This window comes from Rhinolophus sinicus, chromosome 14 (assembly GCF_057876585.1).
Source record: "Rhinolophus sinicus isolate RSI-liver-muscle chromosome 14, RSI-T2T, whole genome shotgun sequence".
NCBI classification, from domain to species: domain Eukaryota; kingdom Metazoa; phylum Chordata; class Mammalia; order Chiroptera; family Rhinolophidae; genus Rhinolophus; species Rhinolophus sinicus.
The window spans coordinates 44,566,720-44,582,096 of record NC_142514.1 but is presented as its reverse complement, the minus strand read 5'-3'; the positions used below and the strand labels follow the sequence as shown (position 1 = coordinate 44,582,096).

At 39.0% G+C, this 15,377-nt stretch overlaps 1 protein-coding gene across 12 annotated transcripts in view; it reads right to left on the bottom strand.

Moving 5' to 3' along the window:
- Positions 1-15,377, bottom strand: part of NFIA (nuclear factor I A) — a 562,979-nt gene that overhangs the window by 100,375 nt on the left and 447,227 nt on the right. For all 12 annotated transcript variants that reach the window (XM_074334805.2, XM_074334806.2, XM_074334804.2 and 9 more), the window contains exon 5: positions 3,499-3,616. In XM_074334805.2, coding sequence (XP_074190906.1) covers positions 3,499-3,616 — 118 coding nt within the window. The remainder of the gene's footprint in view (positions 1-3,498; positions 3,617-15,377) is intronic.

Here is a 15,377-nt window from a genome sequence, read left to right as displayed (position 1 = left end):
TGAAAGCCACCTGAAATCATTTTAGAAGTTGGAAGAATACAAATTGGAAAGAAATAATTATTTCCCTATGTTCTCTGGCAAATAAAATGCAAGACCTGTATGTTCTGATGGGAATGTGAGGTCTGTGGTGAAGGCACTATATATATATTATATATCTTGTAATCTCTGGTGCCTTCTACAGAGTCGGGCTAATAGTATATGCTCAAAAACTGCTGATTTGGGCTACTGACTAAGAAACAGCCATATGAGTACTTGTGTCAAGGATTTGCCCAAGTGTCATGATTCAATGAGATCCAACCCAAAAGGCCAGCGAATTCCACTGCCCATCATTTCCCCATTATTAATATTTTTCTGAGTTTGTCAAACTTTTGATTTCCTTGGTATCCACAAATAAAATGCAAATACCCCATGCAATTTTTCAATCCTGAAAGTGAAAGAGTCTGCCGTTATTAGCTGAAACCTTAGTTTGAAAGCAAGGACTTTCAGGGTTTGACATAGGATATTTGTCCAGAAGGTGAAGGTACAGGACAGAGGAGAGAAAAAGATCCAGGAGTGAAAAAATTAGAAGTGCTAGGATGGACAGGTGGAGGGCTTCCAAGATAAAGTTTACTGACTTCACAAACTTCAGAGTTGGCTTATTTTGACGAAGTTCTTTGGGATAAAAAAGTATATTTTATCCCTATTTTTACACTAACTCTTCTATGACTTTGGAGATGTTTACTATGAAGAGGTACAGAAGCTACAATTAATGCCTATATCAATCTCCTGTATTTTTTTAAACTTAGAAATGAACCAGTCATTGATTTTGGTCTCTCGCTCTTGACTTTCTAGCACACTGATTCCAGAAACATTTGAAGAAAGCAGGAGCCTCGCAGTAAGGTCTCTACACAGCAGGAGGATAAATACTCTTCTAAGGAGTGATGCACCACGTGTGGAATTTGTTCTTGTGTTCCTAGAAATTCTACCTAGAAATTAAGGTAAGAGTATTACCTTCCTTCCAAATATGTGCACGAGCCCTACTATGTGCAAAGCCTAAAAGCCTTCCCTGTACCCACAAAACTGCAAAATGCCTCTTTCCAAAGTGTTCAACTACCCTGAACTAAAAATTTCCATTTACTTGTCAGCCTCGAACCATGAGATTGGAAAGTTCTTAATTCTTGACTTTATACCCACAGTGCCGAGGATAATCTCCTTGGTACATTGTCTGTCGCTGAACTGGAAGAGTTAGACACTGTCATCTAAGGTACATACAGTCCAGACTGGGAGGCTGGACCTGTCCAGACCTCAAAGACGGTAATAATTCAGGATAGCAAATGCTAAGTGTTCAGGAAAAGTAGAGGTGTTAGATATTCCTTTTGGGGGGACTAATGTTCTATTGTTCCTTCCTGAAAGCATGAGTCCCGTTCTTAAGAGGATTCAGTATAAAAACAGCGTGGTATTTAAGTTTCAGCAGACCTGAGTTTGAATGTAGACTGCCATTGACTACATCTGTGACCTTGGGCAAGTTATTTAACTTCTCTGAGCTCTGGTTTGATCTAATCTTAAATGGCAACACTATCTACATTGTAAAATTGTTATGAAGATTCAATCATATCAGGTATGCAAAGTACCTAATACAGTGCCTCTCTCAGAGTAGGTGACCAATTAATATTTGCGCAGCATGAGCAAATATTGATTGATTGATGAAGATTTCTATATGTAGATCTGGGATATTCTTCTGGGCAAATTTTCTAACATGTACACAGATAATTCTGCTGAGCCTGTATATGGAATAATTTTTAAAAATCATCCTAGGAGAGTGTAATGAGAGTAAAACAAACATATTACAGAGGTATTAACTACTGATGCTGTTTATAATTAGTTCCTTATCAGGGTTAGGCAGAATATAAAAACGACACTAGCCTTTTAAATGGCATTAATAACCAGGTTTCCACTCAGAGAGTCACAACAAAAGGCAACAAAACAGCTGGAGAAGTCAAAAGGCTGGAGGTGAGGAGAACTGTGTGGGACGTCCATGGTACATGCGCAGCACACGTATGAAAAACAAACAGCCCATCAACTTTTAAATTAATCACCACCCACAAGTGTTTGCAAAGCTTTTTCATGTTGACTGAGTGCAGTTACACACAGTGTCTCTTCCATCAGCAAACATTCAAAATCCTCAAAATGTATTAGCACCTGAATGTGTTCACAATCTCCTTCTTTTATTATAAATGTACTTTGGATTTCAGACTTTTTTTTGTGGGGAGAGCTGATATGACAGTGAACTAAGGGGAACATTAAACAACATGAAAGATTATGGAAGGCTTTGGTGGTTATATTTAGAGAATAATTGTTTCTTCATCTGTTTTCAAGGTATTAATGATAACTAAACTGATTTTTTAAAATAAGTAATGATGGTTAAAATATATAAAGCCAAGGTAAAAATGAGTTTCTACCAAGGAAAATTCCTATAATCTGGACATTGTTTCAAATCATAAAACCCTGGTACTTGCTTTTGGAGAAATATGCCTTTGTCTAATGTTTTTCTGCAAAGTACATAAACATTAAAGATTGTTCTGCACCATTCTTTTCTTTGTTGTCACAGTCCAGTGCTAAAGCCAATTTGTAAAAGAATACTGTGGGTTTAATGCCTAATCCCTTTCCCTCTGGTCCAGGTTATCTAGAGACAACAGGATCTTGCAAAATGCTTCATTTTGATTTTGGCTTTGTGACCTCAAGGGGATCAAGCCCCCTGCAACGGTTACCTCATTGTACTCTTCCAGCTTTACTTTTTTAAAGGTCTCCCAGTGCAAATGGGTTTATGATCCAGCCCCACCCTGTCAGAGGACAGCATTCACTTTTATAACCTCATACCAGGATATCAGATAGGTTTATCTCTTAGGGCAACTCCAATAGACTGGATTTTGAGACCTTTGGATGCTCAGTAGGGAAAGAGCTGGGACTGAGCTGTAATGTTTGCTGGGGGCATGGGGATGAGGACTGGTGTCACGAGTGTCAAGTTTGTGCCAAACATGCCAAAATACACACAGCCTTTTCCCTAGTCAAGGCCTGTCCTGAATTTCCCGAGAACATGCTCTGTTCAGCATCCATCTTTCCTCCGTGCCTTTGCACACGTCATCGCGCCACACAGAGCATTCCTCTTCCTTTCCATCTCACCCATCCTCACCAACACCTACAGCTGAGCACAAGTCACTCTTTTTGGATAAAGCCTTCTTTAACAATTTTTATCCTTTGTCAAAAAATTCAGCTCACTGCTTTTTACTGTCGTGTGTGTGTGTGTGTGTGTGTGTGTGTGTGTGTGTGTGTGTGTGTGTTTCTGCTGCATGTGCATTTGCTTTCTCTCCCCAATGAGGCTGAAAGCCTGTTGGGGTTGAACACCCTTTCTAGTATTTTCTATTGCTATAGGCACATTGCTAAGTGCCTAGTAGGCTGAGAATTAAAATCAAGGTGTGTAACTACGAAGCATGGACTTTTAAGGGCCATTAATCACATTACCTGGTAGAGGATGTGCTGGGTAAAGACCTCCTCATTGCTCCCGGACTCATGCTGTAGTATGAAGAACTTTCCAAATCTGAGAGAGAAAAATTGGGGCCTGTTCCTGCAGCTATCGGTGCTAGAATAAAACAAACAAGCAAAAAGAAAAAAAAATCCACATAAGTTAAGTTCTGTGAATAAAAAAACCAATGAAAGTCAATTTCAGTATTAACATTTAATATATTTTATTTTTGAATTTACATAGTAAACATCCAAAATAATCAGCAATAAACTCTGACCCCAAAAGATCGTTGACAATAAAAATAGTCTACACCAGAAAGACTTTTTTTGTGTGTATTTTTTCTAACGTTCATTTCATCTTTTCTCTCTTTTTAGTGGTAAATTGTCATTAAGGTTACAACATTTCTGGATGCTTTCAACAAAAATATCTCTATGTTTTTGGTCTGAAACTTTTCTTCAATGACCAGGAAAAATATCCCCTGGGCTTTTCTAACTTTGTCTGATCCTGATAGCTTCCACCCATCTGTATTTTGGAATTAGTTCTGAACTGTAAATTCATCTTTCTAGGCCACCCACTCCCAATTTCTTGTGATGAGAAATGTGTGATTTCTTCTTACTCTGAACCACCTCAGCACCCTGCATACACCTTTAATATTCATCCCATTTAGGGAGAGCCCTAAAACTATGCTTCCCGAACCATAGTTGTAGATAAAATTTTACTGGAACACAGCTCCACTCATTCATTTAAGTATTGTCTCTGCTTCCACATTATGAGGGCAGAGATAAGTAGCTACAGAGACTATGGTTCACAAAGCACAAGATATTTATCCAGATGAATTTGCCAACCTCTGATTTAAGGAATTGTGAAGGGTAATTTTGCCTGTATGTGATTTTCAGAGCAGACCCTTGTGTAAGATTTGATTCCCTGTATTTTTGGTGTCTTAGAGTTTCTGGATACTTTGTTTTCAGTAGTAGCATAATATTTTTAAATGAATAAATAGCACCTATCAATGTTATAAAACAACTGTAAAATTAGTGGTGCAACTATATTAATGCAAATAATCTCTTCTTTTGAAAGAGCAAAAGCAGAAACAATAGATGCACTTACCGTACTCTACTATAATTGGAGACTGTTAGGATTATATTGTCAACATCTAATATAAACCCTGATATCAGGAGGCAGTCAGTAAGCATTGATCAAAAGGATTGATTCTTAGTCAAAGGAGAACTAACAAAGTATGAGAATGCTACCATCAAATTTGCATTTATAATCTGGAAACAGTACCCTGTGATGACAGTCGGTATGGCAGGGATGGGGTGGCAATTGAAGAATCTAATCAGTAAAACCATAGGGGCCAGTGGAGTTATTTAAATAAGATAAGATGGGCTTGTGGTCTAAATTCAAGGGATAGAAAGGAGGAGTCTGGTCTGAGTTATTTAGAAGTTAGAATCAAGAAAATGTATTGACTTCTTACATGTGGTAATAATGGAAAAGGGGGAATATGGGATGATTCAGAGGATTATTGCTTGGGGAAATTGTGGTGCCATAATAAAACGAGATCAAGGAAAGATACAAGGGGATACAGCAATCTCTCATAATAAACACTGAGTTGTTGATTAATAGCAATGGCTAAACCTTAATAACAACTGCCATTATATAAAAACAGTCACTGCTAAGAAATGTAAAACTCCGAAACTCACATCTATTTTTTGAAATTCAAACACATCTCTCAATGACAGGCTTTAAAGGAGGAGTGTCCTTTAGCTCAAACACAAGTGTAAACTGAGTTCTAATTCATAATTTTGCTACTCATTCCCTAGTTTGTTTTTTATATTAAATTTATTTGCATATTTCCCCCTTTATAATATTTTATGGGGGGAGATTACTCAAATATGGGTCTGGATCACCCATCAGCCCTTTCAGCAGTCTGGCATATAGCAGGTACCTATTACTGATTGTGCCTTCGTGGAGCTTTGCGATTCACACCTATCATTAACTGAAGAAGAGGGATAAGGCTGCTCAGTGTCAAGGGTCTGGATTTAGATTTTCTTCACAAGTTTCAGGATGGCATTGACGCCTCAGCTGGATGGAGCAGCTGCTTCACTCCTGAGCACTGGGGAAACTTCATGAGTCCCATTCCCTCACTCTTGAAAGGAAAGACAGAACAAGACGTGAATAAGACAGACTCGACTGCACTGAGAAGAGAAGTCTGAGGCCCTCTACCTAGTGGTGAGAATCCAGCTTATAAGTAACACTTTATCTATCATGTTTTACCCTGAAAAGATGTCTTTTATCTTGACTATCTTTTTAAAATGTCGAGGGAGCCACAATGGGCGAAGGAAGGAAAATACATGTGTGCTCAAAACAAGGAAAGGAAGGAAAACATGGTGTGTTCACCTCTGAGAGAGATTAAAAACTGATTAAGGCCACGGAAATGTTCCTTAACTTGCCCTTATATTTACTTCCTGTGAACCACTTAGGACACTGAAGCTGTAATATAGCCAGTAGCAGCAGGTAGCCTGGCAGTGTTATGATGCTTTCCAAAGTGTCTGCTGCACTTTGGGTAAACTGATTATGTGTATCTTGAATTTTAAAACCTCACTACATTGCTGAAATGAGACTGGGTTTCACAACCAGAGTTAAACAATCCTAACAATACACAGACCCAAACTCTGCCCTCTTCAAAACAAGAAAACATCCCCTAGTACTATCAGTATTTATGTATCACATGGAAAGTCAGCTTATTGGAATGGATTCTGATTCAGTAATACCGTGACGGTCAAAGAGAAAGCCTCGTATCTGAGGTTAGGGGGTCACCAACCAAATGTCCCTGCAAATGGGTTGGGTATTCTCCATGCCTGCAATCTGAACAGACAGAGACTTTGAACAAAGAACTCAAAAGGTGGGATTTTGGCAGGATTTTTCTGAGTACTTGTGGGGCCATGTTTTGATAAGCAGTTTATTTATTGTATCTAACGTAATCCTCAAAACAACCTCTTCAGGGAAGTACATTTTCTAGATGAGAAGAACTAAACTGCGGAATGGGGTTATATCACTTGCTCAGGATTATAGAAAGGCAAGAAAGGGGCGGGGGGAAGCCAGATTAAAATTCAGGGAGGTCTGACTCCAAAACCTGTGCTTTTGCCACTGCCACCTTGACTCTCATATGCAATATTTGCCTGAAACTTGAGATGATAAAAAGGTATATAGCATCTCTCTCCCCATAAGGTTTACAAACTAGTGAAATGATAAAATAATACCCGAGTATCTCATAGGAGAAATACAAAAATGTATTAGGAACGTTCAAAGGAGTAACAGATCACATTGGCTTGTGGGATCAGAAATAGGGCTGATTTCAGGAAGAGTTGGTGCTTAAGCCCTCAAGGATGGTTAGGATTTAAAGAGGCAGAGAAGAAGATAGGAGAGGGTTTCTAGGCAAAAGACAAAGTATGTACATAAGTTTGGAGGTAGGTGTAAAGTGAGTGATCTGTGACAGTTTCTGAGTAGAGAAGTGAAAATTGTTGCATGTGAGGAATGGTAGTAATATGTCAACAGCATCCAGAATGCACAAAAGGGGACTTAGACTCTGGAGGTGGGGAAATCAATTGGTAGGTTGATTCAGGAGCCCTAACAAGAGGGGATGGAGGCCTAAACCATGCTGTCAAGAAAGAAAGTAGAAGTTTCACAATGGATATCTGTCATCTCTTCCAGGTTAGTAAACAGTGTAAAAGACCTGTTCCTACTTGTGCACTATGAAGGCATAAATAAGCAAATGATCATATTATTCTAATACATGTAAAGTATCAATAAGATGTATGTAATACAATGTGTTTCTTAGCTAATAATGGCAGTAAATCCTGCAAATTAGGGAACTAAAAGTTGTCAAGGGTTAAGTGACTTGTCCAATGTCTGTCCAGGATGTCATGGTGAGCTTCTGAAGCTGCTGACTAACCACCGTCTGGTATGTTACAAAGATTAGGCAGCCACTGCCAATCAAACGTGGGGATGTTACAGAAGGATTGGACCAACCACAGCCCTTCCTGTGTGTTCTAAATACTGTGAAACCTGATTTTGCTCCATTTGTACTTGATCGTAGCCTTTATCATTCTTTAATTATCTCATACATAACATTTTCTCTCCAATCAGACTGAGTGCACTTTGAGGGTTGTAAAGATAGATAGATATCCTAGGGCATAGAAAAAGTGCTGGTCTGGGCCTGGGAGAGATTGCCCCAGCCCTGCCAATATCCACCTGTGTAACTTGGTTTAGGTCATTTAAACTCTTTGGACTTCATAATTCTAATAACAATTATGATAAAGATGAAAAATCACCACCACCCATTGCTATTGCCATCACCATTACAATAAGAGGAACTAACATTTATTAAGCATCCTTTATGGGCCAGACGCTGGGCTAAGAACTTGAAGCACATCATCCCATTTAATCCTCACACCACCACTAGGAAGGAACTGAGGCACGAAGAGGTTAAGTAACTTGCGTAGTTCCTGAAGTCAGAGGGTTACTCCAGATTTTAATCCTACAGCTCCTACGGCCCCTTTTGTATTCCTAAACAGCTCACCATAGTTTTGTGTACATAGCTGATGATCAACAAATATGCTTTGAATTAAGGAGAGTAAATAACTACCCTCTCCATTCATACCCCCCGCCAAATTTTAAGTAATACAAATGAAACTTAGAAATCTATAGATATATATAAGTAGTAAGGACCGGCTCCTCAACTTTTTTAAGCAGTATTGCAATTACTCTAACGTGAACTTTTTGTGGATTTTGTTCCACCAAGGAGTTTTTCTCAAAAGGATAACTTTTGGAAATTGTCTCTCCAGATGTTACTTCTAAATCATTCATCCCCCACCCCCTGCTTCCCTGTCATGAGTAGAATGTAGTCTTTGTGTCATTTCTTAATAAATGGTTTGCTATTAAGGAATCATTATAGTAATGTGGGCTATTGGAAGAAAGGGGTTACTTTAGTAGCCAACCCTCTTAATGACCTGCTCTTCTGTACGCATTAGTAGTTGGATAAGGTTGTGGTTATTGAACTTCTGCCATCCACCAGAGACAATCTGCTCAGGCTTGCATTGTTGGAAAGAGAGGATGATGGAAAAAAAAAATCTATCCAAATTTTCAAGCTCCTCTGCCTGGGAGATGACAGTGCACTGAGTTTACAGTTTGTCCAACAGGAATCAGCAGGAGCATTAACTAAACGACTAGTGTAGCCAGCCTACTTCTGATGGCACACAGCCTCTGAGAGGCTGCATTCAATGAAATTCAACAAATATTTATGGAACACTTTTAATGGGCCAGGCACTGTTCTAGATGCTTACGATCCATTGGCGGACAAGACATATAAAAACCCTGCCCTCGGGGTGTTTCCTTTTTACAGATTAACGATCATAGTTGCCCCTTCCTCAAATGTGCATGGTAACTAAACAATACAGAATAATGGCCAATAGGTACCCCTTCCCCTAAAAAAAAAAAAAAAGACTATCAGGATTTAGCACTCCATTTCCAAACTATAAAATAACTATTGAAAAAAAAGAAAGAGGTGTATTTCTCTCCAGATTACATAATCTATGTACTCACTGAGACTTAGGGAATTTGTACTTTATGACAGCAGCGGGGGAGCGGGGCAGGTTAAGGTCCAACAACAGCACACAGTTCCATGCGCCCAGCACAGTTTCATGTTGTTTTGCATTCTAGTGGCAAAGATCTTGTGAGAAAGTCCATGTCACTGACACAAAAGGAGTGAACATGGGAAAATACTTGTTCGTCTTTCTATCAAAGGCACAGTTGTAAAACGCACAATGCTATGAAAACTCAAGCAAATCTGGAATCATCGTTAAAAGGAATTAACTTGGAATGTAATTTATGCAAGAAAATTCAACGTCTTTGTTATCTTCATTTTACCGTAATATGCTTCCTGAACACTGCCTATGAGAGAGAGCTTTCAGAAAGAAAAAATAAGTAGAGTAAAATTAACTCATTTTATCAATTTGTGCTTTCGGCCCGAGTTTCCTGACTATGGCTACAAGGGGCTGTAAAACTGATGAATTTGCATGGAAAAAGAAACCAGTGTAAGTCATTTGTGTAAGAGGTAACAGGGGCATGGGCTGCTATAATTCAGACACCCTGCAGATAGCAGAGTGCTGCAGTGTGAGCAGTTACGGGTTAGAAAAATGACCACACTGCAGCCAGTCTGACTTGAATGGAAATCAATCATAAAGGTACTTTCTCTGCAGCTTGTACGCCACAGTCTTCAGCAACTCCTTTGCCAAGCAGATTTCTGGTCTGGACACCCTGTGCTGATCTCCTTTTTCAACCCTTCCTTTCTGAAAGGTCTGGCCAAATGTGGACTAGGGGGGTATGGTTTTCCAGAATGGAAACATAAAAGAAAGGCATTGAACGGAAACGAGGATTCCCCCTATGTGAAAATAAACTTCCCTGCTATTATAAGATTTAAGCAATGTTTTTGACGAAATGTATAGCATTAGGTGCCAAAAGCCAGCAGAATGTTTACCCCCATCAAAAGCACCTGCTAACACAGATGGAGCACCGTTTTCACACATCCACGTATTGTGGACACACGTTATGGAATACGTGTTATGGTGGCAGAGGAGGTAAACAGAGGGAATTTTTATTTCTAAAAATGTTTTTTTTTTTACTAAAATAGGAACAATTCACTGATACCACCTTCCTCCCCACTCTGAATCATGGAGATGGTTTACCTTTGATAGATAATTACTGTGAGTTCCATTTGTAAAATAAATGTACTCAGACACTTTATCGCCTTAAACAAAGCTCAGTCTTGGGCCTGAAGAAACTCAGATATCCACTCTATCAAGAAAGTACCTGCTTCCTACTTATTTTTGTATTCTCCTCAGCACATAGTGCAGGATGCTTCATACAGTACACGTGCAACAAATATTTACTGAATCGAACTAAAATTATATGAGCTTATTAATGAAAAGTAGATAAGAACTTATATTTACTGAGCATTTATTTTGTGCCAGACAATGTGCAAGGTCTTTTACCGGAATTATCTCATTTCATCCTTGCTGCATCACCATGGAATATGTATTTGTATTTTAGATCTAGTATTAGCATGTTCTGATTCTATTACAACTATTAATTTTGAAGGGGTCACTGGAATATGTATTTGTATTATTCTCATTGACAAATGAGAAAATTAGTTGTGAGGTTAAGTTCCATGATTAAGATCACACAGCTAAATAAATGGCAGAGCAGAGATTTGAACCCAATATCTCTATATATCTGCCCAAACAAGCAAAGGTGAAACCCACATTCCCAGTCTCCCTGTTTTTCCTTTGTCATCAACTACTGGGAGATGAATTCAACAAGATTGAAATAGAAAAATAATTATCTCCTACCACTTAACTGGCAAAGCTCAAGCTCATTGTTTCCCTTCTCACTTCTTTGCTGTTACAGGTCTTGAGTCACAAGTGTCAGCCAGTGCTTCACTGGATAAAAGGCCTAACACTCGGTCTAGCAGAGCAATCCACTGTGGGGGGAGCAATACTGACTGATCTCCTGCATTAGTGGCTTCTGCCTTTGGGACCGAAATTGATTTTCTGCATTTTAGAGTATCATCTCATCTTAGCTTTTGGTTGAGGTCAAATGTGGTTCCCCTTTAGTATCTGATACAGCCTTGGCCATGGGATTAGGTCTTCCCTGACAGGGGATGAATTTGATGGCCTAAGAGGTCTTTCACCACAATGATCTATAAACCAGGGAAGGACTTCTAAACATAAGCCCCTTAACCAAGAGTGCACTGGGACTATCTCACCATTAACTATTAGGAAACCAAACTATATCAACACAGTCCTATTCCAGCAACATACAAATGCAGCTACCTACAATAATAGTTCTCAGTATTGTCACCGAGAACTGTTTGATTTTTTTTGTCCTTCATCTACTGAAAAATCCTAATATGTACTCATATCAATCATATGCTGGACTAACTCAGTTCTAGACTCTGACCTCCAGTGAGGCTTTGCTGAGTGTGGACTCTACCCATATCATCCTAGGCATGCCTACAGGGTCACTAACCCTGTAGAGTTTTTGCAATCAGCAAGAGGTGGCTAGGATAATATATCTGTGGTCTTACTATGGGGTAATGTAGGATTTAGAAATCCGAAAAATGCCTGTTAGTTCCCCAATGGTACCGATTAGATATCTGTTCTTAAACAACTGAGGCTTCTGAATGCATAAATAAAAGTTTACTAAAATCCATTGTCAGTAAGGACCTCCAGCATGCTCCAGTTACTCACAGGGAGTGTTTACGTCCATAATTTGCGACAAAGCAAATTTTTCAAATATTTTAGAACTAAGTACTACTTTAAAAAACTCTGATAAAAATGATCAAGGTGTGGCTAGCCACTTAAAAAGTTGTTAATGTGTCGGTGTTAGATTGAGAATTTTAAAACATCTTGTTATCCATTAGATACCCTGGAAGAGAGGATTACAGAATAATGCAGAAGCATAGGCTTTGGCTGAAAACTTAAGGAATAAGCATTTTCTGGCTCCCTAAAACAGATAAATTAGATCTAGTATTAACATGTTCTTATTCTATTACAATTATTAATTGTGAAGCGGTCACTAGAATAGCCCTTCTAATAAACTGATTTTTAAAACATGAATTCTAACATCAGTCCTTTTAAATGTGTATACACACACACGGAGAAAGAGAGACACACGGGCACACACAAAAGGCATACACACACACACACACACACACACACACACACACACATTTCTAATAAATTTTCTGATATGATGACCAGCCCAAGGATCAGCTGTGAGGACACAGTGAAACATCAGGAACAGAGGCTGTGTTCAATAATAATCGTATATTGCTGCGCATCCGCTATGCTAGATACTTGACATTCTCTCACTTAATTCTCAAAACACTCGAGAGGTATTACTATTTCCAGAACTCAGACTTAGACCCAGCACACAGTTGGTACTTAAAAAATATTTGTTGATTGAATGAATGATTGTTACCTATGAGAAGAACACAGCTGATAAGAGTTAAATACTGCCCAAAGTCATATAGTCAACAAGCTGGCAGAGCCAAATCCCCAACTCTATATCCTAGACTTTTTTTATGATGTCATGCTGCCATTTTTCATATAGCTTTTATATGATATATTACACATAAGAAGGATAACCAATGAATCACCTAGAAAGGATTAGAAATAGATGAACATACTAATACAGATCATGATAACAAATTAGTATGTACGTCAAGGTATTATGTTTTCTGCTTCTCCCTGAGTCAAATTTACAAAACAATGCTCATAGTTTGGTAAATTTAGCAAAAACTTTAGCTAAGAACAGAGAACACAAGTACCCCTAAATCTTGCCATGAGAACTCTCACTGCCATCTCTAACCAGGAAGGTTATAGGAATATGAGTGTAACAGAAAGGACTGAACTTTCACGCATAGTGTGGACTGATGAATTGGCTGACGTCATAAGCTTATTCTTACCATAGTTGTAATTTCAGCCAACATGGTGGTCATAAGACCACTGCCAGAGCACATCAAACACAAGGTATATGCACATTTCAGTTTGTAGGTAAGGGTGGGACATCTCTCCCTTTGTGTCTCTTTCTCTATTGGGTGAGGAGAGTAGGAAAAGAAGAATCGTATTTGGCCACCCATACTGTGACTGGGATTCAGAAGAAAGAGTAGTTTGACAAAAATTCCCATTACTACCAGTCTTTTCCATTTGCTGCCAGCTTTACTGTCCAAATATTCACCCCAAATATGTCAAAAAAATTTAAAAGAAAAAAAAATTATATAACAAAATATTCTGAGCTAATTCAATTTCAGTATTTATTTTGAAATTTTATTGGATTATAGTAGAGGAAACCCACTAAATTAAACCAGCCAGACTGGCATTTTTCTTTCTACGAGTATGGCAATATTTATTATTTTACTTCTCTATGAAGGATTGATTAAAACTAGAAAATGAAACATTTGCAATGTCATAATATATTAAGGATAAGGTGGCTTAGATAGGCAAAGTGAGAAAAATACATAGGGCTAATCAGTGTTTTCTATTCCATACCTTAACAGATTTTCTTTAAAATCTCTGGAAGAGGTGCCATTGACTTCTACAGATGGAACATGTGTGACGTTCATTTTAAAATTACTGGTAGAGCTTGCTATTGACCATCTAATTATGCCGAGTTCCATTTATAAACATAGCTAACCACTAAGTTTATGGGGACTTTTTGTGCTGCTTTAATAGGATATTGATCGAGAGCATAGTTTGAGTGGACTGCCATTGAATTGTGTAATGGCAAACAAAAGGCAAGGTCACAGCAACTGTTCATGCTAGGGCTGCAGTCTATTTTTCATTATCATCTTTTTGTTTCTTCCTTTAATGCTCAAGCCCAAATGGTTTCTTTCAAAAGGAGAGCTTGCTGAAGAATATAACCTATTTTTTAAAATTAATTTCCATACAATGATCATAGCTATCGTGTTACTTAACAGAGGAGAACCAACAGGCCACTTGGGCAGAAAAGAAAGTTTCGAATGTAGTTCACGTTAATAAAGATCTAAAACACTGCAACTATTTAAATAGCACCCCAAAGAACTGGACATCTGGAATCTCTTATCCTATACCAATTTCCTGATGAGTCCTTTGCAAAAGCATTTTGTAATGTTCAAGTTTCATCTCGCTCCTATCAACGAGCTTCATTTTCTTATAGTACCTTGTAACTGAGTTAATTCTGCTGTAGTAGCTCCATCATGCCAGGTTAGAATATTGTCAGTAGGTCATACTAAAGAGCAGACCAGAAAATCCAAGTGTATAGCTATGGGGACTCAAAGACATACAACAGACCTAAAGACTTAAAAAAAGAAATTTGGATCTTAACGACAATTCCTGTGTGAGAATACAGAAATAGTCCACATGTCAAAGGCAGAAAACAGCCACTAGGGTGCCACCTCATGCCAGGCTGAGGCATATGCCTGGCTCCATTCACTCCCACTCTCCATTGACAAACAGCTCGGGAATCCTGTAGCCACCCAGCAGCCCAGCTTTGTGGCAGAGCCAGGACAATTCAGCTGCTGGATTTTAATAGATTCTGCAGCAGCGCAACAGGAACCAAAAAATCAGTCTGGGTAACTGAGAGTGGTTTTCACACCCAAAGACTCTAAGGCTTGCTACAGTGTACTGAGAACCCTGGCTTTTCAAAATTCCAGGGCTATGAAGTCATCCACAGCCGCGAAGTTGACTTAACCCTTGCAGCCGGCTCGGGTGTACAAACCACTGCTGGAAAACTAGAACCCGCCAGGCCAGAGTCACAATGGCCTGTGTGTATTTGTGGTTTTCCTCTTTCCCAGTGAAGTATTTAGGGTTTGAGAGTCACTCCACCAACTTCAAGTAAAACAGTCAGCACTTTAGAAGGAAATGGGCAGAAGTAGTAGATTTTTCGGGAGGATTTTCTGGGTTCGTACCAGGAGGGCTATTTGACAGCCTCAAAGCACACACTTGGAGGAAAACACTGGTACAAAATAAACAAGAGTGGGTGCTGACCGAGAGGGCTATCTAAGCAGCATCATTTAGCAGCTAGTAGAGTGGGCTCTCTTTGTGGCAACTTCATGGGAAAGAGACCCATCTGAAAATGCTGCTCGAAGGCTTTGTTTGAAAATGCAGCATCGTGTAAGAGGCATTTCAACAGATGGTTCCTGTCTCTTTCCTCACAGTATTAGGCTAAAACAACTTCAGTGATTCTCAACCGCATTGTTAACACTTGTAAACCCCTTCCCCCAAAACAGAGGCGACTTCTCTTTTTCTCTCTGGCACAGTGTCTAGTGGTCCTCTCTCCC